Source organism: Elephas maximus, chromosome 5, assembly GCF_024166365.1.
Source record: "Elephas maximus indicus isolate mEleMax1 chromosome 5, mEleMax1 primary haplotype, whole genome shotgun sequence".
In the NCBI taxonomy this organism is placed as follows: Eukaryota; Metazoa; Chordata; class Mammalia; order Proboscidea; family Elephantidae; genus Elephas; species Elephas maximus.
In genome coordinates this window covers 83,496,294-83,521,559 of record NC_064823.1, presented here as the reverse complement: position 1 = coordinate 83,521,559, position 25,266 = coordinate 83,496,294, and the positions used below count along the sequence as shown (strand labels likewise).

Sequence of the window (25,266 nt, the reverse complement as noted above, 5' to 3'; positions counted from 1 at the left end):
CGTACACCTACCTGCCTTAGTCATCTAGTGCTGCTATAACAAAAATACCACAAGAGGATGGCTTTAACAAAGAGAAGTTTATTTCCTCACAGTAAAGTAGGGTAAAAGTCCAAATTCAGGGCGTCAGCTCCAGGGGAAGGCTTTCTCTCTCTGTCAGACTTCTCATCAATCTTCCCCTGGAATAAGAGCTTCTCCATGCAGCGACCCTGGGTCCAAAGGATGGACTCTGCTCCTGGTACCGCTTTCTTGGTGGTATGAGGTTCCCCAGTCTCAGCTTGCTTCTCTTATCTCTTGTCAGATAAAAGGTGGTGCAGGCCACACCACAGGGAAACTCACTTTACATTGGATCAGGGATATGACCTGGGTAAGGGTGGTATTACAATCCCACCCTAATCCTCTTTATCATAAAATTACAATCACAAAATAGAGGACAACCACATAATACTGGGAATCATGGCCTAACCAAATCAACACGTTTTTCGGGGACACAATTCAGTCCATGACACTACCCATTCCCAGCAATTCTATTCCTTGGTATGTACCCAAGAAAATGAAAGTATATGTCCACAAAAAGATTTGTACATGAATGATCATAGCACTTTTATTTATAATTGCCAGATGGTAGGAAACACTCAAGTGTTCTTCAACAGGGAAAGGAGCAAACAAATTGTGGTAAATTCAGGTAATGAAATACTTCTCAGCAACAAAAGGATCAAGCTATCGAGACATAAAGCAACATGTACGAATTTTATAGACATTATTATATAGAATGAAAGGAACCAGATTTTTTTAAAATGTGGAAACTAAAATTCAACTATATGAAGTTCAAGAAAAGGTAGAACAAATCTAGAAAGATAGAAATCAGAAAAGGAATTGCCTATGATGGGAAAGGGTATAACTGGCTCAAAATGGGTACAAGTGAAATTTCTGAAGTGACTAAAATGTTTTATCTCTTGACAGAGGTTTGGATACATACGTATAAACATTTGTCAAAACTCAACAAACAGCACACTCAAGTTCTCTGCATTTTACTTTACATAAACACTACACAGATTAAAAAAATGCATCAGTGGTGGCTGACTTTGGGGGTAGTGGCAAGAATTAAGCTTATGTCTACAATTAAAATTAGCTTAGAAAAGAAAAACATAAGAGCATCTAATTTCCAATTTCAAAAACCAAATGCAGTCGCATTTGATTATGGAGCTATAATCTTTTATAGTCAATGCCTTGGGGGAAAGTCTTTTCTTAAAACATTTCTTCTAATCCAGTTGAGAAACATTTCATGTCCTCTGCAATACCTTGGATTCACAGACAACATTAATATATAATGACCTCAGTTAAGCAGCTAAAAATGGCCTGTAAGTCTCTTCCAAAGATGATCTAGGTCAGCTTTCAGGGGAGTTACAGTTCTGCTGGCTAGAGGCATCATCCAGAAACCTGGAGAAAATTTCTTATGGTACAAACAATACTAACCCTAACTCCCCATATGCAAAGACAGTAGGAATGACGATTTGGAGGGGGTGTTTTATTAATTTAAAAAGAAACCAACATGTGTCAGAAAAACTATAGTCACCCAAAACCTGGTGGTAGCCCACTGTGCATATTGTCTGGTGCATTTAACATCTCTGGGGAAGGTTCAGCTACACAGTCCACACCACTAGATGGAAACAGCAGCTGTCAGACTTTTCTCAGAGATTGATCTGTTGGAGTCTGTATGGCATCTTGTTCCATTCCTGCTGAATCCAGATCTAATTCATTCATTCATTCAACAAGTATTTAGTGAGCACTTAATGTGTGCTGGTCACTGGGCTAGGTTCTGGGGATAATGCCACAGAGAAGAAAGTGAGATTAGGCAGCAGGTAGACCCAGCACAGTCACCTTTAGAAGACAGAGGGTAGTGAGTTCCTTTGGTTAATGCAGGTTCTTTCCTTAAGATGGCTTTAATGAATTATTCAGAAACAGTGGTAGCTTATTTTGGGTTTTGCTGGTGTATAGTTAAGGTTGTTCATTAGTAGGAAGTACTCTGGTGGTGCAACGGATAAGCACTCAGCTGGTGACTCAAAGGATGGGGATTCAAACTCTACAGGAGAAAAGACCTGGTGATCTGCTTGCATAAAAACTACAACTGAGAAAAACCTAAGGGGCAGTTTTACTCTGTAACATGGGGTCACCATAAGTCAGAATTGACTCGATGGTACTCAACGACAACAACACAACATATACTTTTTTATATGTGAAGAAAGAGAAAGCAAGGCTGATAAGGCCCCAACAAAAGAGAGGACAGGAAAGAGCAATGACAAACAAATGTCCCTATCCATTGGCACAGAGGAAGGCACATATTTTTCACGAGGTCATATGACTAAAAAACTTTGAATTAATGAAGTTGTTTTGAAACGTGATGGATTCCTTACTAAACTTAATAGATTAAGGATCCTTGTTGTCATTGTTGTTAGGTTCTGACTCATAGCAACCCTATGTACAACAGACTGAAACACTGCCCAGACCCATCCCATCCTCACAATCGTTACATTTGAGCCCACTGTTGCAGTCACTGTGTCAATTCATGTCGAGGGACTTCCTCTTGTTTCACTGACCATCTAGTTTACCAAGCATGACGTCCTTCTCCAGGGAGTGATCCCTCCTGAAAATATGTCCAAAGTACACGAGACAAAGTCTTGCCATCCTTGCTTCCAAGGAGCACCCTGTACTTCTTCCAAGACAGACTTGTTTCTTCTTCTGGCAACCCATGGTATACTCAATATTCTTCACCAATACCGTAATTCAAAGGCATCAATTCTTCTTCTGTCTTCCTTATTCATTGTCCAGCTTTCGCATGCATATGAGGCAATTGAAAATATCATGGCTTGGGTCAGGCACACCTTGGTTCTCAAAGTGCCATCTTTGCATTTTAACACTTTAAAGAGGTCTTTTGCAGCAGGTTTGCCTAACACAATACATTGTTTGATTTCCTGACTGCTGCTTCCGTGGGTATTGACCATGGATCCAAGCAAAATGAAATCCTTGACAACTTCAATCTTTTCTTCATTTATCAGGACCAATGTTGCTTATTGGTCCTCTTGTGAGGATTTTTGTTTTCTTTATGTTGAGGTGTAATCCACACTGAAGGCTGTAGTCTTTGATCTTCATCAGAAAGTACTTCAAGTCCTCTTCACTTTCAGCAAGCAAGGTTTTTTCATCTGCATATTGCAGGTTGTTGACGATTCTTCCTCCAATCCTGATGCCTCATTCTTCTTCGTATTGTCCAATTTTTCAGATTATTTGCTCAGCATACGGATTGAGTAAATATAGTGAAAAGATACAACTCTGACACACACCTTTGTTGATTTTAAACAACACAGTATCCCCTTTATCTGTTCAAATGGCTGCATCTTGGTCTATGTACAGGTTCTGCACGAGCGCAACTAAGTGTTCTGGAATTCCCATTCTTCACAATGTTATCTATAATTTGTTATGATCCACACAATCAAATGCCTTAGCATAGTTGATAAAACTCAGGTAAACATCTTTCTGGTATTCTCTGCTGTCAGCCAAGGACCATCTGACATCAGCACTGATACTTCTCCTTCCATGTTCTCTTCTGAAGCCGGCTGGAATTTCTGGCACTTCCCTGTCGATGTACTGCTGCAATTGTTTTTGAATGATCTGCAAAATTTTACCTGTGTGTGATAATAATGATATTGCTTGATAATTTTTGCATTCTGCCAAATCACCTTTTCTTGGAATGAGCACAAATATGGATCTCTTCCAGTCATTTGGCCAGGTAGCTGTCTTCCAAATTACTTGGGACAGATGAGTGAACACCTCCAGTGCTGCAACCGTTTGTTTAAACATCTCAATTGGTACTCCGTCAATTCCTGAAGCCTTGTTTTTTGACAATGCCTTCAGTGCAGCTTGGACTTCCTTCAATATCTTTGGTTTTTGACCATACACTACCTGCTAAAATGGCTGAACATCGGCCAATTCTTTTTGGTACAGTGACTCTGTATTCCTTCCATCTTTTGATGTTCCCTGTGTGGTTTAATATTTTTCCCATAGAATCCTTCACCATTGTAAGTTGAGGCTTGAATTTTTCTTCAGTTCTCTCAGCTTGAGGAATGCCGAGCATGTTCTTCCCTTTTGGTTTTCTGATTCTGGGTCTTTGTACATGTCATTATAATATTTTACTTTGTCTTCTCGAGCTGCCCTTTGAAATCTTTTGTTCAACTCTTTTACTTCATCATTTCTTCCTATCACTTTAGCTACTCTACGTTCAAAAGCAAGTTTCAGAGTCTCTTCTGAAACCCATTTTGGTCTTTTCTTTCCTTTTTTTTTTATTGACCTTTTGCTTTCTTCATATATGATGTCCTTTATGTCTTTCCACTATCCATCTGGTCTTCAGTCATTAGTGTTCAATAGGTCAAATCTGTTCTTGAGTAGTCTTTAAATTCTGGTGGGATATGCTAAAAGTTCTATTTTGGCTCTTCTGGACTTCTTATAATTTTTTTCAGCTTCAACTTGAACTTGCATATGAGCAATTGACGGTCTGTTCTGCAGTTGGCCCCTGGCCTTGTTCTGACTGATGATACTGAACTTTTCCACCATCTTTTTCCAGATGTAGTCAATTTGATTCCTGTGTTTTCCACTCAGTGTCACCACGTATATAGTTGCCATTTATGTTATTGAAAAAAAGTATTTGCAATGAAGAAGTCGTTGGTCTTGCAAACTCTAACATGTGATCCCTGGCGTAGTTTTTATCACTAAGGCCATATTTTCTAACTTCCAATCCTCCTTCTTCGTTTTCAACTTTCAAATTCCAATCACCAGTAATTATCAATGCACCTTGATCACATATTTGATCAATTTCAGACTGCAGAAGTTGGTAAAAATCTTCAATTTTCTCATCTTTGGCCTTAGTGGTTGGTGTGTAAGTTTGAATAATAGCCATATTAACTTGCTAACTTTAATTAATTGATTTTCAAGAAATTATTGAACATCATTTGTCCAATACTATGCTAGGCATAATGAAGGTGTTATGGATTGAATTGTGTCCCCTAAAACTGTGTGTTACATTCCTGGCCCTTGTACCTGTGGGCCAGGAATGTAACACACAGTTTTAGGGGACACAATTCCTGTTTGGAAATACTTTTTCTTTTTTATGTTAATGAGGTCATACCAGTGAAGGGTGCATCCTAAGCCTAATCACTTCTAAGTACAAAAAGATCAGAAAAGACACAGAGATCCACACATGGGAGGAAGACAGATGACAGGGAACACCAAAGAACACCAAGAATCACCTGCAGACACAAGAAACTGAGAAGTTCACAAAAGGAATCAATATGGCTAATAGCCTGATTTGGTGTTTTAACCTCTAGAACTGCGAGGAAGTACATTTCTGTCCTTTAGAACCTCCCATTATGGTGTTTCTGTACTGGCATCACTAGGTAACTAAGTCAAGAGGTGTTAAAGAAGTGGAGTATGTGGTACCTGACCTCATGAAGGAAGTACTTTCCTTCCTCCATCCAGCAAGAAGCCTATAGTACTGCCTATTCAGCTAAACTGACAACAACTCTCTGGCAGGAATCCTTCCTCAGAACCATCACTCCTGGCTGCAGTCCTAGACCAAGCAGACCACAACCACCAGGGACAAATCTGTAGTAAGACAAAGTTAGGTTTATTGGCTTATTTTAATGAGGGACAATGTATACTGGGAACCCAGAGGCAACTCATCAAACAAAGGAAGACATATAGTTATTACAGGATTTAGGGAAAGGTGGAGTTTAGGTGAAATTTAAATGAAGGAGTATTTTGACAGGCTCAACGCAAAGAAGAGGTGTGCAAAGAAATTAATATCAGGTTTGGAATGTGAAGTGAGACCAAGGTCCTGCCTTCTTGACAAAGTTAAGGTAGATACCGAATGTGTCCAGAAAGCCCTACATTGGCAATAAAAGCTGTTTCTCTGTGTCAAATTGACTTAGATCATCCGGGTACAGGTGGGTTATTTCATCCTTACCTGAATGATTTTAAACAGCAAATTTTGAGACGGTCTATGATTTTAGAGAACAAGAATTTCTCAGTAAGAAAGCAGTGAGCGAAACGGGGGATTGTTATGGTACTTCAGAGCTGCAACCTGACCTTGAAAGCCCTGGTGGTGTAGTGGTTAAGTGCTACAGCTGCTAACCAAAAGGTCGGCAGTTTGAATCCACTAGGCCCTCTTTGGAAACTCTATGGGGCAGTTCTACTCTGTCCTATAGGGCTGCTATAAGTTGGAATAGACCTTGGGAGAAATAGTTTCCTGCTAACTTTGCAGCTGGCTTCATCTGTGACTGTGTCTTACCTGTGTCTGTTATCCCAGCATAATGAATAGCCCACCAGATTTTTACTTGTTCAGAGTGAGCAGGTGTTTAGGTTCGTCGGCTGTGTTAACTTGTTCATAGACCCAGGAAAACGATGGACACTGACTGGACAATTTTTCCTTCAAAAAGTGGAGATAAGGTAGAGCTTTAGAAATCCCAACGTCCAGGCCTTGCCCAACCAGGTCCCCCTCCTGCCACTCACATGTTCGTTTCTTTCTCTAGCTCCCAAGCTATCCCAAGGTCGCACAAAGGGAATGGGAGACAACCAATTATACCCTGCTCACTTTAAATTAAATCCCAGACAGTCGCGGAGACTGTCTGGCGGGTGCTCGGACTGGGAGTAAGTGGGCAGTATTACCTGAGCTGGATAGCTTAGACACTTTCCCATTGTCCTGGCCAGGGAAGGTCAGCAGCATGTGTGGTGGGTGTGGAACCGAGTTGCCGGGCCACATCCCAAGATTCCCCTGTCTCCCAGACTAGGGTCCGGGTCTCCTGCGGAGCTCACGACTCAGGTCCTAGAACCACCCCTGGCGATCCCTGAGCTCTCCGGTCCCGTATGGATCTGGGACAGGGCTCCTGGTCCCTCCCCCTGGAGATACCAGAGTTCTCTCTGCCGGGCTCCTGGCCCCGCCCACTGGGGGTGGAGCTTGGAGTTCTCGGCCCCACTCCCGCGTGGTCCCCAGGAACCTTGCGGCTTGCCGCATCCGCTAGCGCCGCCGGCGGGGCTGGGGCGGAGCTGGGCTTCCAGCGGCGAGGACTGGAGCGGCGGGAGGTGGAGCCTCCGTCCGGAAGCCGGGGATTCGCGGCCATGGCAGCGCGGGCCCGTGGCTTGGGCCTGTTACGCGGCGGCCTGGCCGGACTGCCGGCGCTGGGTAGGCGTGCGGCGTTGGGAGAGGCCCGGCACGTATTCCGGGGCTTTCGGAGCAGTGGCGTGAGGTACGAGGGCTCTCGGGCCCTCGGTCCCGTCGGTCCCCTCGGAGCTGGGTCCTCCCGGGTGCGGAGTCAGGGGCTGCGGGAGGGGCAGCGGGGGCGCGGACATGGTTCCGGCCGGTGGGGTAGAACAGTGGGAAGCCGTGCGGCGGGTCCGGGGGGGAGACCGGCCTTAGCTCCGAACGTGGCCTTGTGGGCCTGTCGTGTTTGTCTCAGCTCGGGGAACCTCGACGTGCTGGACTCGTGGGCGCCAGAGCTAGCATGTTCTGTCTGCAGCAGGTGCAGTTGAGTGATTTAGGAAGACATTTGAGGACTCAGGAAGGGTGTCATATAAATACTACTTATTTAAAACGTTATTTTTTTGGTTTGTTTTTTGTTGTGTTTGGCAAACAAAAAGAGTAGGGAGTAGGCGTTGTCTAGGTGGTTTACTGGTGTTTGAGTTTCAGGCTTCCTTTCTTAATGTTTATGTTGAGCTCTTTTTCAGCTCTAATATTAATGATTTTACAAAATCAGACATTAATCTTGATTTCTCAGTCTTTTTCTGTATGGTGCTTCTCAAACCTCCTTCAAGTGATCAATTTTAGAGTTATTGCATCTCTTCGGACCAAGTTGCTGGCTAGTATAAGTACAAAAAGGTACAAGTTTTAACCATTTTGCCCATTGGTGCCCAGTAACACTTCACTGTTCCACCATCTACTTATTTTAGTTGCAAACTCCAATCTAATAAGCTGAAAAAATATGCCCCGACCCATAGCTATGAGCCCAGAAAAAGCTTCCGTGTTCAAAGGTGGCATTCCACTAATGCACTTTCTCTGAGTTTTAAATGGCCAGAGATACCCGTAAGAGCCGGAAAGTGACAGGACCGTCTTGTTTTCCCGGGTCTCCCAAGTTTACCCATTGACAGGGTGCAGTCTTACCACATTTCTGTTGCTCTTTATAGTGGAAAATATTTGAGTTTTCCTTCTCTGACAGGTTTCTGCTTTACATGGTATCTTAGTTATCTAGTGCTGCTGTAACAGGAATACCACAAGTGGATGGCTTTAACAAAGAGAAGTTTATTCTCTCACAGTCTAGTAGGCTACAAGTCCAAATTCAGGGCATCAGTTCCAGAGGAAAGCTTTCTTCTCACTGTGGATTCTGGAGGAAGGTCATTGTCCTCAATCTTCCCCTGGCCAAGGAGCTTCTCAGGCGCAGGGACCCCAGGTCCAAAGGACACGCTCTGCTCCTGGTGCTCTTTTCTTGGTGGTATGAGATCCCCCTGTCTCTCTGCTTGCTTATTCCTTTTATATCTCAAGAGATTGCCTCAAGACAATCCAATCTTGTAAGTTGAGTCATGCCTCACTAACACAACTGCCACCCATCCTCCTTCATTAACATTATAAAGGCAGGATTTACAGCAATACTGGGAATCATGGACCAGCCCAATTGATACACAAATTATGGGGGGGACATAGTTCAGTCCATGACACATGGATTCTGGCTTTCCAAGGTTTTATTGTACCTTGCCTATTTGTATCTGTTGTAATCAACTCAGCGGCAAGGGTGTTTGGTTTGGTTTGGTTTTTTGGCTTAGTGCCCAGCACAATACCTGAAATAAAGTAATATTCAGTAATGTGGAAAAATAGCTACAGCTTGTTGAAAAGGAACCATGGTGGCACAGTGGTTAAGCACCCAGCTGCTAGCTGAAGGGTTAGCGATTCAAACCCACCATGCAGGAGAAAAGACTCGGTGATCTGCTGCCATAAAAATTACAGCCTCAGAAACCCTACGAGGGCAGTTCTCCTCTGTCCTGTAGTGTTCCTATGAGTCGGAATTGACTTGATGGCATGCGACAACATAACATTTAGTTAAATGACCTCCCTTGTTTCATTGTTTACATTTAGATCTTCACCCTCAGCGTCTTAGTCATCTAATGCTGCCATAACAGAAATACCACAAGTGGATGGCTTTAACAAAGAAAAATTTATTTCCTCACAGTAAAGTAGGCTAAAAGTCCAAATTCAAGGTGTCAACTCCAAAGGAAGGCTTTCTCTCTCTGTCGGCTTTGGAAGAATGTCCTTGTCCTCAGTCTTCCCATGGTCAAGGAGCTTCTCAGGTGCAGGGGCCCTGGGTCCAAAGGATGCGCTCTGCTCCTGGTGCTGCTTTCTTGGTGGTATGAGGTCCCCAATTCTCTGCTTGCTTCCCTTTCCTTTTATCTCTTGAGAGATAATAGGTGGTATAGGCCACAACCCAGGGAAACCACCTTTGCCTTGGATCAAGGAGGTGACCTAAGTAAGGGTAGTGTTATAATCCCACCCCAATCCTCTCAGTATAAAATTACAATCACAAAATGGAGGACAACCACACAGTACTGGGAATCATGGCCTAACCAAGTTGATACACACATTTTTGGGGGAGCATAATTCAATCCATGACACTCAGTGACTGAAATTATTGTTTCCTGTGGGGTGTACCTCGGATAGACAGTTTCTAGTGATGAGGTCTTTCACAAGGGAGTCCCTATATGGTGCAGACGGTTAATGCACTTGGCCTCTAACTAAAAAGTTGGAGGTTGGAGTGCCTCTGAAGAAAGACTTGACGGTCTGCTTCCAAAAATCTATGGAGCACAGCTCTACTATGACACTCATGGGGCCACCGTGAGTCCAAGTGGACTCCACAGTAACTGGTTAGTTCTTTCACAAGGATGTGTAAGAAAGTAACAGTAATTTAGAGTTGTAGTGATGTTGTCTGAATTGGTTTGGCATTACTAGCTCTACTACCTAGGAAAAGCAGTTTCTGTATAATCACATTTGTGTTACAGAATTGAGGGAAGTATCTATTATGGTCATTCTAAATTATTTAGGTAATTAACTTATTCTTTGAATTTTAGTTGATTTAAAGCTTCTTTCCAGAGTGAGGATAACCTTTTTCAAATTGTACACGTTGATTAATTTCCAATTGTTAGCTTGATGTACATAATCTCACCTACCTGTCCTTTCCATGCCTTTTGCACCTTGAGTCCGAGTCAAACAACAGGAGACCAATATGCTCAAATTGACTTGAGAGCAGTGATTTTTTCTTTTTATTTCTGCATATTGAATTTTTTTCTCTCTCTCTTTTTTTTACTGTGCTCTAAGTGAAAGTTTATAATTCATTTTCTCATACAAAAACTTACACACACATTGTTATGTGAACCTAGTTGCTCTCCCTATAATGTGACAGCACACTCCTCTCCACCCTATATTCCCGTGTCCATTCAACCTGTCCTCCTCTGCCTTCTCACTCACCTCCAGACAGGAGCTGCCCATTTAGTCTCATGTATCTACTTGAGCGAAGAAGCACTCTCTTCACGAGTATCATTTTATGTCTTACAGACCAGTCTAATCTTTGTCTGAAGAGTTATCTTCAAGAATGGTTTTAGTTTTGAGCTAACAGAGTCTGGGGGCCATGTCTTCTGGTATCCCTCCATCAGGGACTCTTCTGTTGTGTTCCCTATCAGGGCAGTCATTGGTGGTAGCTGGGGCACCATCTAGTTCTTCCAGTCTTGGGCTGATGGAGTCTCTGGTTTATGTGACCCTTTCTGTCTCTTGGACTCTTATTTTCCTTGTGTCTCCAGTATCCTTCATTCTCCTTTGCTCTAATCTAAGTGTGTTGAGACCAACTGATGCATCTTAGATGGCCTCATGCTAGCTTTTAAGACCCCAGACGCTACTCACCAAAGTGGAATGCAGAATGTTTTCTTAATACACTTCGTTATGCCATTTGACCAAGATGTTCCCTAAAATCATGGTCCCCAGATCCCTACCCCTGCTACCCTGTCCCTCGAAGTGTTTGGTTGTATTCAGGAAACTTCTTAGCTTTTGGTTTAGTCCACTTGTGCTGACATCCCCTGCATTGTGTGTTGACCTTCCCTTCACCTAAAATAATTCTTGTCTACTATCTAATTAGTGAATAGCCCTCTCCCTCCCTACCTACCCCCTTGTAACTATCAAAGAATATTTTCTTCTGTGTTTAAACCTTTTATTTAGTTCTTATAATAGTGGTCTTATACAATATTTGTCCTTTTGCGACTGACTAGTTTCACTCAGCATAATGCCTTCCAGATTCCTCCATGTTATGAGATGTTTCATGGATTCATTGTTTTTTATCGTTACGTAGTATTCCATTGTGTAAATATACCATAATTTGTTTATCCATTCATCCATTGATGGACACCTTGGCTGTTTCCATCTTTTTGCGCTTATAAACAGTGCTGCAGTGAACATAGGTTTGCATTTATCTATTTGTGTAAGGGTCCTTATTTCTCTAGGATATATTCCAAGGAGTGGGATTGCTGGATCGTATGGTAGTTCTATTTCTGGCTTTTTAAGGAAGCACCAAATTGACTTCCAAAGTGGTTGTACCATTTTACATTCCCACCAGCAGTGTATAAGTGTTCCGGTCTCTCCACAACCTCTCCAGCATTTATTATTTTGTGTTTTTTTTTTTTTTCGATTAATGTTAGGCTTGTTGAGGTGAGACGGTATCTCCTTGTAAATTTGATTTGCATTTCTCTAATGGCTAATGATTGTGAACATTTCCTCATGTATCTATTAGCTACCTGAATGTCTTCTTTGGTGAAGTGCCTATTCATATCCTTTGCCCATTTTTTAACTGGGTTATTTGTCTTTTTGCTTTGGAGGTTTTGCAGTATCTTGTAGATTTTAGAGATTAGACCCCGATCGGATTTGTCGAGGTCAAAAATTTTTTCCATCTGTAGGTTGTCTTTTTACTCTTTTGGTGAAGTCTTTGGATGAGCATAAGTGTTTGATTTTTAGGAGCTCCCAGTTATCTAGCTTCTCTTGTGTTTGTGCATTGTTAGTACTGTTTTGTGTACTGTTTATGCCATGTATTAGGGGTCCTGGCATTGTCTGTATTTTTTCTTCCATGATCTTTGTTGTTTTAGATTTTATATTTAGGTTTTTGATCTATTTTGAGTTAGTTTTTGTGCATGGTGTGAGGTATGGGTGTTGTTTCATTTTTTTGCAGATATACAGTTATGCCAGCACTATTTGTTGAAGAGACTGTCATTTCCCCAATTAATGGCCTTCGAGCCTGTGTTGAATATCATCTGCTCATAAATGGATAAATTTACATCTGGATTCTCAATTCTGTTCCATTGGTCTGTGTATCTGTTGTAGTGCCAGTACCCGGCTGTTTTGACTACCCTGGCGGAAATAGGTAATAGGTTCTAAAATCAGGTAATGTGAGGCCTCCCACTTTGTTCGTCTTTTGCAGTAATGCTTTACTTATCTGTGCCTTTCCCCTTTCCATGTGAAGTTGGTGATTTGTTTCTCCATGTCATTAAAAAATGCCACTGGAATTTGGACTGGGATTGCATTGTATCTCTAGATCACTTTGGGTAGAATAAACATTTTCACAATGTTGAGTCGTCCTTTCCATGAGCAAGGTATATTTTTCCACTTAAGCAGGTCTCTTTTGGTGTCTGTAGTATTCTTTATATGGGTCTTTTATGTCTCTGGTTAGATATATTCCTAAGTATTTTACCTCCTTGGGGACTATTGTAAATGGTACTGATCTGGTGATTTCCTCTTCGACGTTCTCTTTGTTGGTGTAGAGGAGTCCAACTAATTTTTGTATGTTTATCTTGTATCTTGATACTTTGCTGAAATTTTCTATTAGTTCTAGTAATTTTCTTGTGGATTCTTCTGGGTTTTCTGTGTAGAACTTCATGTCATCTGCAAATAGAGATACTTTTACTTCTTCCTTACCAATTTGGATGCCCTTTATTTCTTTTTCTAGCCTAACTGGTCTGGCTAGACCCCCAGCACAGTGTTGAATAAGGGTGGTGATAAAGGGTATCCTTGTCTGGTTCCTTTTCTCAAGGGGAATGCTCTCAGACTCTTTCCATTTAGGATGATGTTGCCTGTTGGCTTTATATAAATACCCTTTAATAGGTTGAGGAATTTCCCTTCTATTCCTATTTTGCTGAGAGTTTTTATCATGAATGGATGTTGGACTTTTTCAAATGCCTTTTCTGCATCAATTGATAAGATCATATGGGTCTTGTCTTTTATTTTATTTATGTAGTGGATTATGTTGAATTGTTTTTCTAATGTTGAACTATCCCTTCATAACCTGGTGTGAATCCTACCTGGTCATGGTGAATTATTTTTTTGATATGTTGGTGAATTCTATTGGCTAGAATTTTGTTGAGAATTTTTGTGTCTAAGTTCATGAGAGATATAGGCCTGTAATTTTCTTTTTTTGTGGTGTCTTTTTTTTTTTTTTACCTAGTTTTGGTATCAGGATTATGCTGGCTTCATAGAATGAGTCTAGGAGTATTCTGTCCTTTTGTATGCTCTGAAGTACCTTTAGTAGTAGTGGTGTTAACTCTTCTCTGAAAGTGTGGTAGAATTCTCCAGTGAAGCTGTCAGGGCCAGAGCTTTTCTTTTTGTTAGGAGTTTTTAAATTACCGTTTCAATCTCTTCTTTTGTTATGGGTTTATTTAGTTGTTCTACCCCTGTGTATGTCAGTTTAGGTAGGTAGTGTGTTTCTAGAACTTTGTCCACTTCCTCTAGGTTTTCAAATTTGTTACAGCACATTTTTTCATAGTATTGTGTTAGGATTCTTTTAATTTCAGTTAGGTCAGTTGTGATACTGCCCATCTCATTTTTTATTTGGGTTATTTGTTTCCTCTTCTTTTTTGTCAGTTTGGCCAGTGGTTTATAGATTTTGTTGACCTTTCAAAGAACCAGCTTTTGGCCTCATTAATTCTTTCAGTTTTTTTTTTTTTTTGGTCTCTATTTCATTTAATTCTGCTGTAATTTTTATTATTTGCTTTTTTCTGGTGCCTGAGGGCTTTTTTGCTGCCCTTTTTCTATCCAAGTTGTAGAAATAATTCTTTGATTTTTGGCCCTTTCTTTTTTTGGATATGTGCATTTATTGATATAAATTCATCTCTAAGCACTGCTTTTGCTGTGCCGTAAAGATTCTAGTAGGAAGTGTTTTCATTCTCATTTGATTCTATGAATTTATTTGTTCAATCCTTAATTTCTTCTATAATCCATTAGTTTTTGAGCAAGGTGTTGTTCAGGTTCCATGTATTTGATTTTTTTTCTTGCTTTTTCTGTTACTGATTTCTCCTTTTTTTGGCTTTATGGTCTGTGATGGTTAAGATTGTCTATCAACTTGGGTGGGCCATGATTGTCAGTGTTTTGGCAGTTGTATAATGTGATCACTTCCATGTTGCAATTTGATATGTGATCATCCCTATGATGGAATCTACTGAGTAGTACTGGTGAGAATGGGTCCTGTGGCAGCTCACAGCCCTCTCAGACTTCACCTCTCCACCTTCTACCGCCTACTTCCTTCCTTTTCGCCTTGCCAGAGTTGTTGGCTTGTACTGGATCCAGCAGCTGTCTCTTGTCTGACCACCAGTTCTTGGGACTTGAGCTAGCAACTTAAGTGCCCATCTTGGGATTTGTCGACCTTCACAGCCTGTGAACAAGAGTCCAGCTTTCCAACCTGCCGATCTTGGATTCTCCAGCCCCTGCAGCTATGTGAGTGAGGAGAAGCCTTGTGGTCTTGCCTGCCGACCTTGGGGATTTCTCAACCTTCACAGCCTGTGAGCGGGAGCCCTGCTCCCTGAACTGCTGATCTTGGGTTCACCAGCTTCTGTGGCTCCGTGAATTGGTAAAGGCCTCTATCTTGATCCAAGGACTTGGGACATTCCAGACTCCACAATCATGTGAGCTGTTTCCTTGATATAAATCTCTATATATATTTATATGCTTTACTGGTTTTGCTTCTCTGGAGAACTCAGCCTAAGGCATGGTCAGAAAAGATGCTTCATAACATTTCATTGTTTTTGATTCTATTAAGGCTTGCTTTATGACCTAGTATGTGGTCTATTCTAGAGAATGTTCCATGTGCATTGGAAAAGAAAGTATACTTGGCTGCTGTTGCGTGGAGTGTTCTGTACATGTCTGTGAGGTCAAGTTGGTTGATTGTGGCATTTAGATCTTCTGTGTCTTTATTAAGCTTCTTTCCGGATGTTCTGTCCTTTACCGAAAGTTGTGTGTTGAAGTCTTCTGTTATTATTGTGGAGTTGTCTATCTCTCTTTTCAGTGCTGTTAGAGTGTGTTTTATGTATTTTGGAGCCCTGTCTTTGGGTGCGTAAATACTTATTATGGTTATATCCTCCTGGTATATTGACCCTTCAATCCTTATATAGTGTCCTTCCTTTTCCTTTGTGGTGGATTTTACTTTAAATTCTATTTTGTCAGAAGTTAATACTGCCACTCCTGCTGTTTTTTGATTGTTGCTTGCTTGGCGTATCTTTTTCCATCTTTTGAGTTTTAGTCTGTGTAAGTCTGGGATGTGTCTCTTGTAGACACCGTATAGATGGATCATTTTGTTTATCCATTCTGCCACTCTCATTCTCTTTATTGGTGCATTTAGTCCATTTACAGAGTTTTGTGCTGTCGTTCTAACATCTTTTGTGTTGACAGTTTCTTTTTTCCACTTAATTTTCTGTGCTGAGTAGTTTTTCTTTATGTATTTTCTTTCCTCTTTTTCATTGTTTTGCTTTTGTATTTGCTGAGTCTTTATGTTTTTCTTGTTTTTGTTTTGATGTGTAAGATTGTTAGTCTCCTTTGTGGTTACCTTAACATTTACCCCTATTTTTCTAAGTTTAAACCAATCTTTTATTTCTTTATATCACCTTGATTTCCTCTCCATATGAAAGATCTGTGACTACTTTTTTTTGTTTTAATGTTATCATCTTTTACATAAGGATGTCTCTGTTTCACTGTTTTGAGCGATTTAGCTTAGATTTATTTTTGTGATTTCCCTATCTGAGTTGATATCCGGTTGCTCTGTCCTGTGTTCTAGTATTGGGTTATCTAATGTTACTGATTTTCTAATCAGAGGACTCCCTTTAGTATTTCTTGTAATTTTTGTTTGGTTTTTGCAAATGCCTTAAACTTCTATATATCTGGAAATGTCCTAATTTTGCTATCATTTTTTTTTTTTTTTATCTGAGAGACCGTTTTGCTGGATATATAATTCTTGGCTGGCAATTTTTTCCCTTCAAGGCTTTATATATGTGATTCCATTGCCTTTTTGTCTGCATGTTTCTTGCTGAGTAGTCAGAGTTTAGTCTTATTGACTCTCCTTTGTAGGTGACTTTTCGTTTATCCCTAACTGCTCTTTAAATTCTCTGTTATCTTTTGGTTTGGCAAGTTTGATTATAGTACATCTCGGTAACTTTCTTTTGGGATCTACCTTGTATGGGGTTCAATGAGCATCTTGGATAGATACCTTCTCATCTTTCACAATATCATGGAAGTTTTCTGCCATCAAATTTTCAACATTTCTATCTGTATTTTCTGTTATCCGCCTCTGTTCTGGTACTCCAATCACTCTTAGGTTATTTCTCTTGATAGAGTTCACATAATTCTTAGGGTTTCTTCATTTTTTTAATTTTTTTTTACCTGATTTTTCCTCAGATATGTTGGTGTCATGTGCTTTATCTTCATTCTCACTAATTCTGGCTTCCATTTCTTCAATTCTGCTCTTATGACTTTCTATTGAGTTGTCTAACTCTGAAATTTTATTGTTAATCTTCTGGAGTTCTGTCTGCTGTCTCTCTGTGGATTCTTGCAGCTTATTAAATTTGTCATTATGCTCTTCTCCAATCTTCTTAAATTCCACTAATGCTTTGTCAGTGTGCTACTTTTCTTGTTTTGCTTTTTGCCTGATCTCCTGAAGAGTTCTGCATATTAATCTTTTGTATTCTACCTCTGGTAATTTCAGGAAGTTCTCTTCCTCGGAAGATTTCTTTATTCTTGTTTTGGGAGCTTGCTGAAGGCGTCATGGTCTGCCTCATTACGTGATTTGATATTGACTGTTGTCTCTGAGCCATCAATAAGTTATTGTATTTATTTATTTTATGTTTGCTTACTGTGTCTTATCTTCTTGTTTTATTTTGATATACCTGAATAGACTGCTTGAATGAGCTAGTTTGATTATTGGTGCCTTCAAAGGTCTAACATCCTGTCACCCAGTGGTTAGAGCTGCTACCAGGTATATGAGCCCAGGAGTCCATTTACTTTTCTTGTATGGATTCAGCTTAGGTGTGCAGGTAGTCAGTCACCAAGGTTGTGGTGCAGGCTCTCACCTACAGGCTTAGACGAGCAGGGGTGATTGATGTAGGCACAAGTGTCTGGCTGCAGTAGCGGGTCACATGCTGAGCAAGGCAGGGGACTGACAGCCGCCCTTGAGAGTGTGTGAGGAAAACATGTCCCTCTTCCCTAGAGCACACAGGTGGGTGGGTTTTGCAGCCGGACTGTGGGCATCCAGTCCTGTCGACAGTAGGGACTGGGAGGCATTATTTATCCTTGGATCTGTCGTGGGTGGCTAGGTGGCATGGGTGAAGCCACCAGTCCCCAGGCCCCTGATGTGGGTAGGTGAGGACCCTGCTCACTAGGCAGAGTGGTGTCAAATGTCATGAACCTGCCTCTCCACCATGTAGCTAAACAGTTGAAGTTAGACTTCACATATACGCCCTGCTATATTGTGCTAATAAGGGCCTACGCTATTGAAATGAGCCCACACAGGTCTATGCAGAGGTGAAAGGCATTCAGAGTCCGTGGATCGCTTATGCCTGTGCCTAGGCAAAGGAGCTGTTTCTGTCCTGAGTTCCCAGCTTACGGGAGCTGGCAGATCATTTTTTCCCCGTTTGTTAATTTGTTCCTTCTCCAAGGCCGGGAGAATGGCTCAGGGCACATGACAAGTCCTACCTCCAGCCCAGGGAAAGTGACTGTCAGTGAAGCCAACTCTGGACCTGGTGCAGAGCAGGGAGGAGTCAGATAAATGGGAGAGAGTTTTTTCCCAGAGGCTTGTTTTTTGCTCGGTGTGGTAGATTAGACGCAAGTACTTATATTTTGCTGATTGTGCGATGCTTTTTGCTGATTCTGGAGGCGTGAGTGGACTCTCCGCTGCTTGGTCTCTCCCAATGTGGAAAAAAGTCCCAAATGCCGCTGCTTGCCTCATCACGTTCATGCCCGCGGAACCAGCCTATGAGGTGCCGGTTCCCGCTGGGGAAGGTCTCACAGCTCCTCGCTGCTTCTGAACCGTCTGTCCCTCCCCCTGCCACTCAGTCCGATTTCTCAACCTTGCCTTTGATGTTCAGGGCTCCTAGATTGTCATATATAATCGATTCACTTGTGTTTTTCGGGTCTTTGTTGTAAGAGGGATCCCAGGAAGCACCTGACTACTCTGCCATCTTGGCCCTGCCCCAGCAAAGGGTTGTTTTTTTTTTTTTTTAAATAATTTTTACTGAGCTTTAAGTAAACATTTACAAATCAAGTCAGTCTGTCACATATAAGCTTATATACACCTTACTCCATACTCCCAGCAAAGGGTTTCTTAATAACTTAATTGGAGCCCTGGTTAAGAGATCGGCTGCTGACCAAAAGGTCAACAGTTTGAATCCACCAGCCACTCCTTGGAAACCCTATGGGGTAGTTCTGTCCTGTTCAATAGGGTCACTATGAAGAGGAATCAGCTTGACATCAATGGGTTTGGTTTTGGTGGGTTTATGATTTAACTGTCTGCAATAATTTTGAGATGTTGAGAGGTATTACTTTCAATCTGGCTGCTTCCAGCCCCACTTGATGCAGATTATGACTAGATAAAAGTAAATAATACTTTGATAATTTTTTTGTTCGTTTAAGGCAGTGCTACTCAGGTTAGTGTGTAGGGCAGTGCTTTTGACATCCTTTTGGCACTGAATACCATATCTAAAGGTGAGGTTGTCTACAAGGTTGAGAAACAGCTGTGCACTAGTGGGTCTCGGGTGGGGAGGAAATCGGACAGTGTGTTGATGCTTATTGGTGTCTCTCTTCTCTTTCTAGGACCAGCAGAGAGAAGAGATTCCATCTTCCAGAGGTGGCCACTGTCTGCCTCCCCACTTGTCCCCATCCTCAGTCATCTTTTTCTTTTTTTAATATCATGCAGTGACAAATAAGTTGTCTGATGGTTTAAATTTGACATCCTGTTCTATTGACTTGAAATTTGAAACTAAGTGTTATTCTTAGTTGAAAATTGCCTTTGAGTTTGATAAAATTTTTACCCAATGATACTGACCTTTAAATTAACGTGTTTATTACTAGTTTATGAGCTATAGAGAGCCTTGAAGGACAAAGAGTATTTCTGGTTATTTTTTTCATTCTTTTGATTAACTAGATACTCGTAATAATGGAGCACATTAAGTACTTTTTTAGTGGAAGAGTTTTTTTTTTTTTTTGATAAATGGGTTAATAAAAAATGTAGGATGAAATCTGAAGTTACAAATATCATGAACTTTTTCTCAGTGATTTTCCCTTTAAAATTTGCAATAATTTTTTTTCCTCTTTGCTCATGAAAAATTAAATCTTAGTAATTTAGGGAAATGTAATTAATGTCACAGAAATAAATAAGTTCTTGTATTTGTTGGAGTTTATTATTTCTTGTAATAAATTACATAAACAGCCCAAAAGTAAAAATACTAAACAAAACCTTGATGTTTATATTTTTGCCATTTTGCCCTTTTCTGAGAAGAGTTTGCAGATAAAAACGTCCTTGGGTTATAAAGCACATGAATCTTTGCCCCAGTGCTTTGGACACCATGGGGCCTGGGCAGGGAGGTTAGAGACCATGCTCAAGGCAGATATGCAGGTGTCCTACAATACTGGGACTTCCCAGGCCTGCTTTAGATCAGCCTTCCTGAACTAATAATTTTTAATAACTAAGTGAATATTCCAACCATTTGTTCCACGTTTATCCTGTTGCTCAGTGCTCCTTAAATTAGTTTGACAGGTTCTTTTTCCCCTTTGGCTGTGATTACTTCTAGCATTTGCAAAATTTGGTTGTGTATACCAGCCTACTGCTCTTTATGAAACTTTTACCTTTCTATATGTCTCACTGCCAATGGCTTTATAATTTTTGCAGCTAGGCCAGCATTTAAAGAATCTTTTATTTATTTATTTTTTTGTATAGGGTCACTATGAATCAGAATCAACTCGAAGGCAATGGGCATAGAGACCAAAGTTTATTAGTATAAATTAGTTAACCGGGGTGGGGCGAGTCATTGTTTAGGAAGCATTGAGTTTCTGTTTATCGTGATGGAAAATTGGGTAAAGGATATTGATGATGGTTGTACAACATGGTTAATGTAGTTGATACCTCTGAATTGTACACATGAAAACGTTGAATTTTTAGAGGTTGTGTTACATGTATATATATTTACAACAATAAAAAGAAATAAAGACTCCACATTTTTTTTTGTAATCCGTGAAGGACACTACACTAGTTTTTTTAATTTAAATATCCATGTCTTTTGAAGTGGGTAGTTGAGTTTAATTAAAAAAAAAAAAAGGCATTTTATTAACAAGGTTGTTCATTTTCCTTTAGACTCTCCCCACTAGTATTTAGCTAATATTTCTGTATCAGCGATGGAATTATTTGATTTAAAGATCCTTATTTATTGATATTAGTTGCCTTTGAGTCAATCTGATTCATGGTGACCCCATGTGTACAGAATGAAACTGCTCCATAGGGTTTTCAAGACAGCAGTCTTTCAGAAGCAGATGGCCAGGCCTGTCTCCGAAGGCACCTCTGGGTGGGTTCAAACTTTCAACCTTTTGGCTAGTAGTCAAGCAGTTAACCATTTGTGCCACCCATATTGTAAAACTTGAAGGACCCAAATTCCAGCTGGGACCATTACTATGGCTAATTTTCTGTAGAATGATTTTAACTAAGATAACGACTGGCAAAGGCAGTTTCTCAAAATAATATTCTGTTTTGTTGGCAAATACCATAGTGTAGTTTTTCTATCTTATTGCCTTAACCTTTTCTAATGAAAATGAGGCATGATAACTGTCTGGCTACAATTTTGATTTTTGTGTAGGTCTTACATCACTTTACATTAAGAACCTAAATGTTTCACCATTTAATGTCATGTCTGAGTTTTATGACCGTGTCCCAGCTGTTCAGAGATAGTGTGTTTTGATGTAATGTCCCCAAAATGAAGTTTTCTGGTGAAAATGGATCAGTAGGTGAAGAAAAGAAATGTAATATTAAATCTCAGATCTTGTTAGCCAGTCACGGTCTTCATAATAATTTAGTGATTTCTTTAAGGACCTGAATCTTTGTTTTCTAAATGCTTTGAACTTTTGTGATCCTTTTGTGTTAATACCCTAATCTGATGATAAAAGCAGATGGCAGGCAAAGAAAAAACCAAGTAATCGTCCATGGTTACATACTCTGATGGAATTCCATGGAGCTGGATGAAGATGTTGAAAATAGCTTGGCTTAGAGATGTTTTAAGTTGTGGAGGGAGGTTTAGAGAGATGGAGGCTTGGGTGAACTTTGGACTCAAAATGAGTGGAATAAGTTAATGATCAGTAATAAATGAGATTTGTTATTAAGAAGTACAGTTTGGACTGGAAAAGCATATTACAAAAATACAGAAGACTGTTCAGAATGGAGTATTATCAAAGCTTACATTAACAGTAGCATCAAAGAAGAGCTATGGGCTAGCTGTTATCCAAGAAGGCTTGCCCACCTGCTCCACTTAGCATTACATCAAAAGCATTTTTTCATGTTCCCGTTGTTTTTATTAACTTTTTAATGGGTGCATATTACATTAAATCAATTGACCAAAACAAACCTAACTGCCTTCCTATTGTTCAGTGTCTGTTGTTGCTGTTAGGTGCTGTCCAGTCAATTCTGACTCATAGCGACCCTATGTACAACAGAACGAAAGACTGCCCAGTCCTGCACCATGCTCGCCAGTCATGGTTATGCTTGAGCCCATTGTGCCAGCCACTGTGTCAGTCCATCTCGTTTAGGGTCTTCCTCTTTTTCACTGACCCTGTACTTTACCAAGCATGATGTCCTTCTCCAGGGGCTGATCCTTCCTGACAACATGTCCAAGTTATGTAAGATGCAGTCTTGTCATCCTTCTAAGGAGCATTCTGGTTGTACTTCTTCCGAGACAGATTTGTTCGTCCTTTTAGCAGCCTGTGGTATATTCAATATTCTGTTCAATGTCTAGTTCTTGGAAAATAAGAAATGACATACTCTCAGAGTCAGGCCATGTTCTTATCAACATCATACCAATTAACATTGTTGACTTAATGATGTGAACTTGATTGCTAACTGAAATGTTGGTGATTTGAACCCACCAGCTGCTCTGAGGGAGAAAAGACCAGCCTAGGAAACCCTATGTTTCAGTTCTGCTCTGTTCTATAGGGTCACTATGAATTGAAATCCACTCAATAGCATACAACAACAACACCCCCCGTTTGCTATTTGTGATTAACTTTGTAATGAATGTCATCTTGAGTTTAAGTAATGAGTTGTACTGTTGAAAATAAATACTAATATATAGTGAGCCCTTACTCTGTTAAGCATTTGCTGGGATTTTCACATGCAGTATGTCCTTTAATCCACACAACAACTGAAGGATATAAAAAACTACTATTCCCAATTAACAGATTGGGAAATAGTTGTTTAAAGAAATTAAGTAACTTGTTCAAGTTAACATAGTAAAATGGTAAAGACAGGGTTTGAACACACACAATTTCTCCAGTTTTCTGTCCTACAAGCAGTTCACAGATACTTTAATATCACAGAGTTGATGTAGTTACTTCAAAACATATCTCGCTCACGTACAGTCACATTGATACTATGGTAGGTACTAGACCTGCCATTTGTTAGTTGCTGTCAGGTCCAACTTGTGTAGACGTTTTGTGTCACAGATTCTGTGCCATCTTCATGATCGTAGGTATGTTTGAGTCCATTGTGGCTATTGTGTTGATCCATCTCATTTATGGTTTCTCTCATTTTTGTGGCCCTCTGCTGGCCCTTTTCTAATGATTGGTCATTAGTGATGACATGTCCAAAGTAAGTGAGATGAGGTCTTGCCAGCCTTGCTGCTAAGGAGCATTCTGGTTCTATTCCTTCTGAGAAAGTTTTCATTGACTAATTTTTGGAAGTAGATCACCAGGCTTTTCTTCTGCGTCTGTGTTAGTCTGTGTAAAATGGTCAGAGAGGTAGTAGTAGTTGTGTCAGAACCAGCCTAACTTCAGGAGGAATACTGATCAGGATCAGCCCAAAGCTGATTCCTGTGAAGCGGAAGTCAGACATACCTCCGTTCTCCAACCTCTTTCACCAATTCAGACACCAGCCATTCCTCCCAAAGCAGCCTCTGCATCTCTTCTGGGTTTGATAATCCATTGCAGTGGCCACACAGAACTCACAAACCATACTTACAGTTAACCGGTATATTAAAGAAGTGATTGACTACAACTCAGGATCATGAAGCATGTAGGCAAAGTCTCCCTTCTTCAGTGCCGGACAGCTCTCTCAGCTCCTCTTGGCCAGGCAGGCCTCCTCTCAGCCCCCTGAGGACAGTCTCCTCTTGGCCCCCCTATTTGTTACCACTGACTCTGCCACATGGCCCTTTCCAGGCCTCTTGCTTCTTCTTCAGTGTTACAGTCCTTAACTCATGTTACAGCTCTGTTAGGGAGTTCCTTTCTCTCTCTTTGCCTCTTCTCTCTGCTCTCTTTTTTCTTCCTTCTGCTTTTTGCTATTGCTTCTCTTCCTGATTCTCAAAAACCTCTGTGGGACAGGCTACACATATACACAACTCCTTGTAAATTTCAAGGCATGGCCTCTCCCAGTAGGGACCACAAACTGACCACTCCCTTGTCGGTTGGCCACAGATACTTCATTTGCATAGTAGGCTATAGTTATATCATTTGCATAGTCTGTTGACCAGTCCCTGCAAGGTACAGCCCAGAACCAGACAAAAAGTATCAAAACCAAATTGTTTACAGCGTACCCAGGAAATGGCAGTCAACCTGGACAAAATCAACAAACCCTCTGGGGTAGAAAGCAAGGGCAAAGGTAATTCCTCAGGGTTTAGGGGAAAAATCTCTGAAGCTGCTTTTCCAAAGAACCAAAACAAAAGGCCACACAAAGGAACTCATTTCACCAGTCAGAGCTCTGCTGAGACCTGTACCATGGATGACCCTGCTGGTATGTGAGATACTCATGGGGCATAGTTTCCAGTCTCACAGTAACACACAAGTCACCACAGTGTGACAAACTGACAAGTGGGTGGTCGACCTGCTGATCTTGTTATTTAATGCTTTTTAAAAAATAAAGTGTTCGATAACAATATGTCAATAAAATTGATTTCCTTTGTAATCCTGTGATTTTAAGTATTTAAAAACATTGTACTGAGAAGGTGTCTGTAGACTTCTTTAGATTGCCAAAGCCTTGTGTGGTGCAAACCTTAGCATCTAAGCTTCTTTTTACAATGTTAGTTTGGAAAACCGCAATGTTTAGGTAGTTCCTGATGTTCTGATTTACACTCGGGTCGGAAAGTGTTAACAGATTACAGAATTGACTATCAGAATCATACATAGTGAAGAAAGCCTCCTTTGTTTTTCATTGATTTACAAATGTGTGATTTCTGGTAAAATTACCTTTAGGGCTAAGTATTTAGGATGTGAATGAAATGTTTTTTTAAAGGCTGTAAACTGGATTCCTGGTGGTGCAAATGGTTAAGCACTTGGCTGCTAACCTGGATATTGGAGGTTCAAGGCCATCCAGAGGTGCCTTGGAAGAAAGACCTGACAAGCTTGCATAAAAATTACAGCTAAGAAAACTCTGTGGAAGAGTTCTACTCGGTCACATTGGATGCCGTGAGTCAGAATTAACTCGAAGGCACCTAACAACAACATAAGCTTAACACTTAGAAGTATTCAGGTACCTTAAAAACACTTAAAAAGGGTCCCTGAGGGGAGAGGTGTACTTGTGGTTGGTTTTATTCCATATGTAATTTTGCCCTGGTTCCTTTGGGTTTCATTTCTTTTGTATTGTGATTCAAATTATTCAAGTTTTGCCCTAAAATTCAAAGCGGTTAAGCTGTATGTTAGACCTGCAG

At 40.6% G+C, this 25,266-nt stretch overlaps 1 protein-coding gene across 24 annotated transcripts in view; it reads left to right on the top strand.

The window, feature by feature from the left end:
• Nucleotides 1-7,055: 7,055 nt before the first annotated feature.
• MTHFD2L (methylenetetrahydrofolate dehydrogenase (NADP+ dependent) 2 like) overlaps nt 7,056-25,266 on the top strand; it is a 224,514-nt gene continuing 206,303 nt past the window's right edge. For 3 of the 24 annotated variants that reach the window (XM_049886011.1, XM_049886013.1, XM_049886014.1), the window contains exons 1-3: nt 7,062-7,225; nt 19,184-19,217; nt 20,848-20,928. In XM_049886011.1, the coding sequence (XP_049741968.1) occupies nt 7,162-7,225; nt 19,184-19,217; nt 20,848-20,928 (179 nt within the window). In that variant the 5' untranslated portion in view covers nt 7,062-7,161. The other 21 variants (XM_049886017.1, XM_049886020.1, XM_049886021.1 and 18 more) reach the window with 15 other exon arrangements.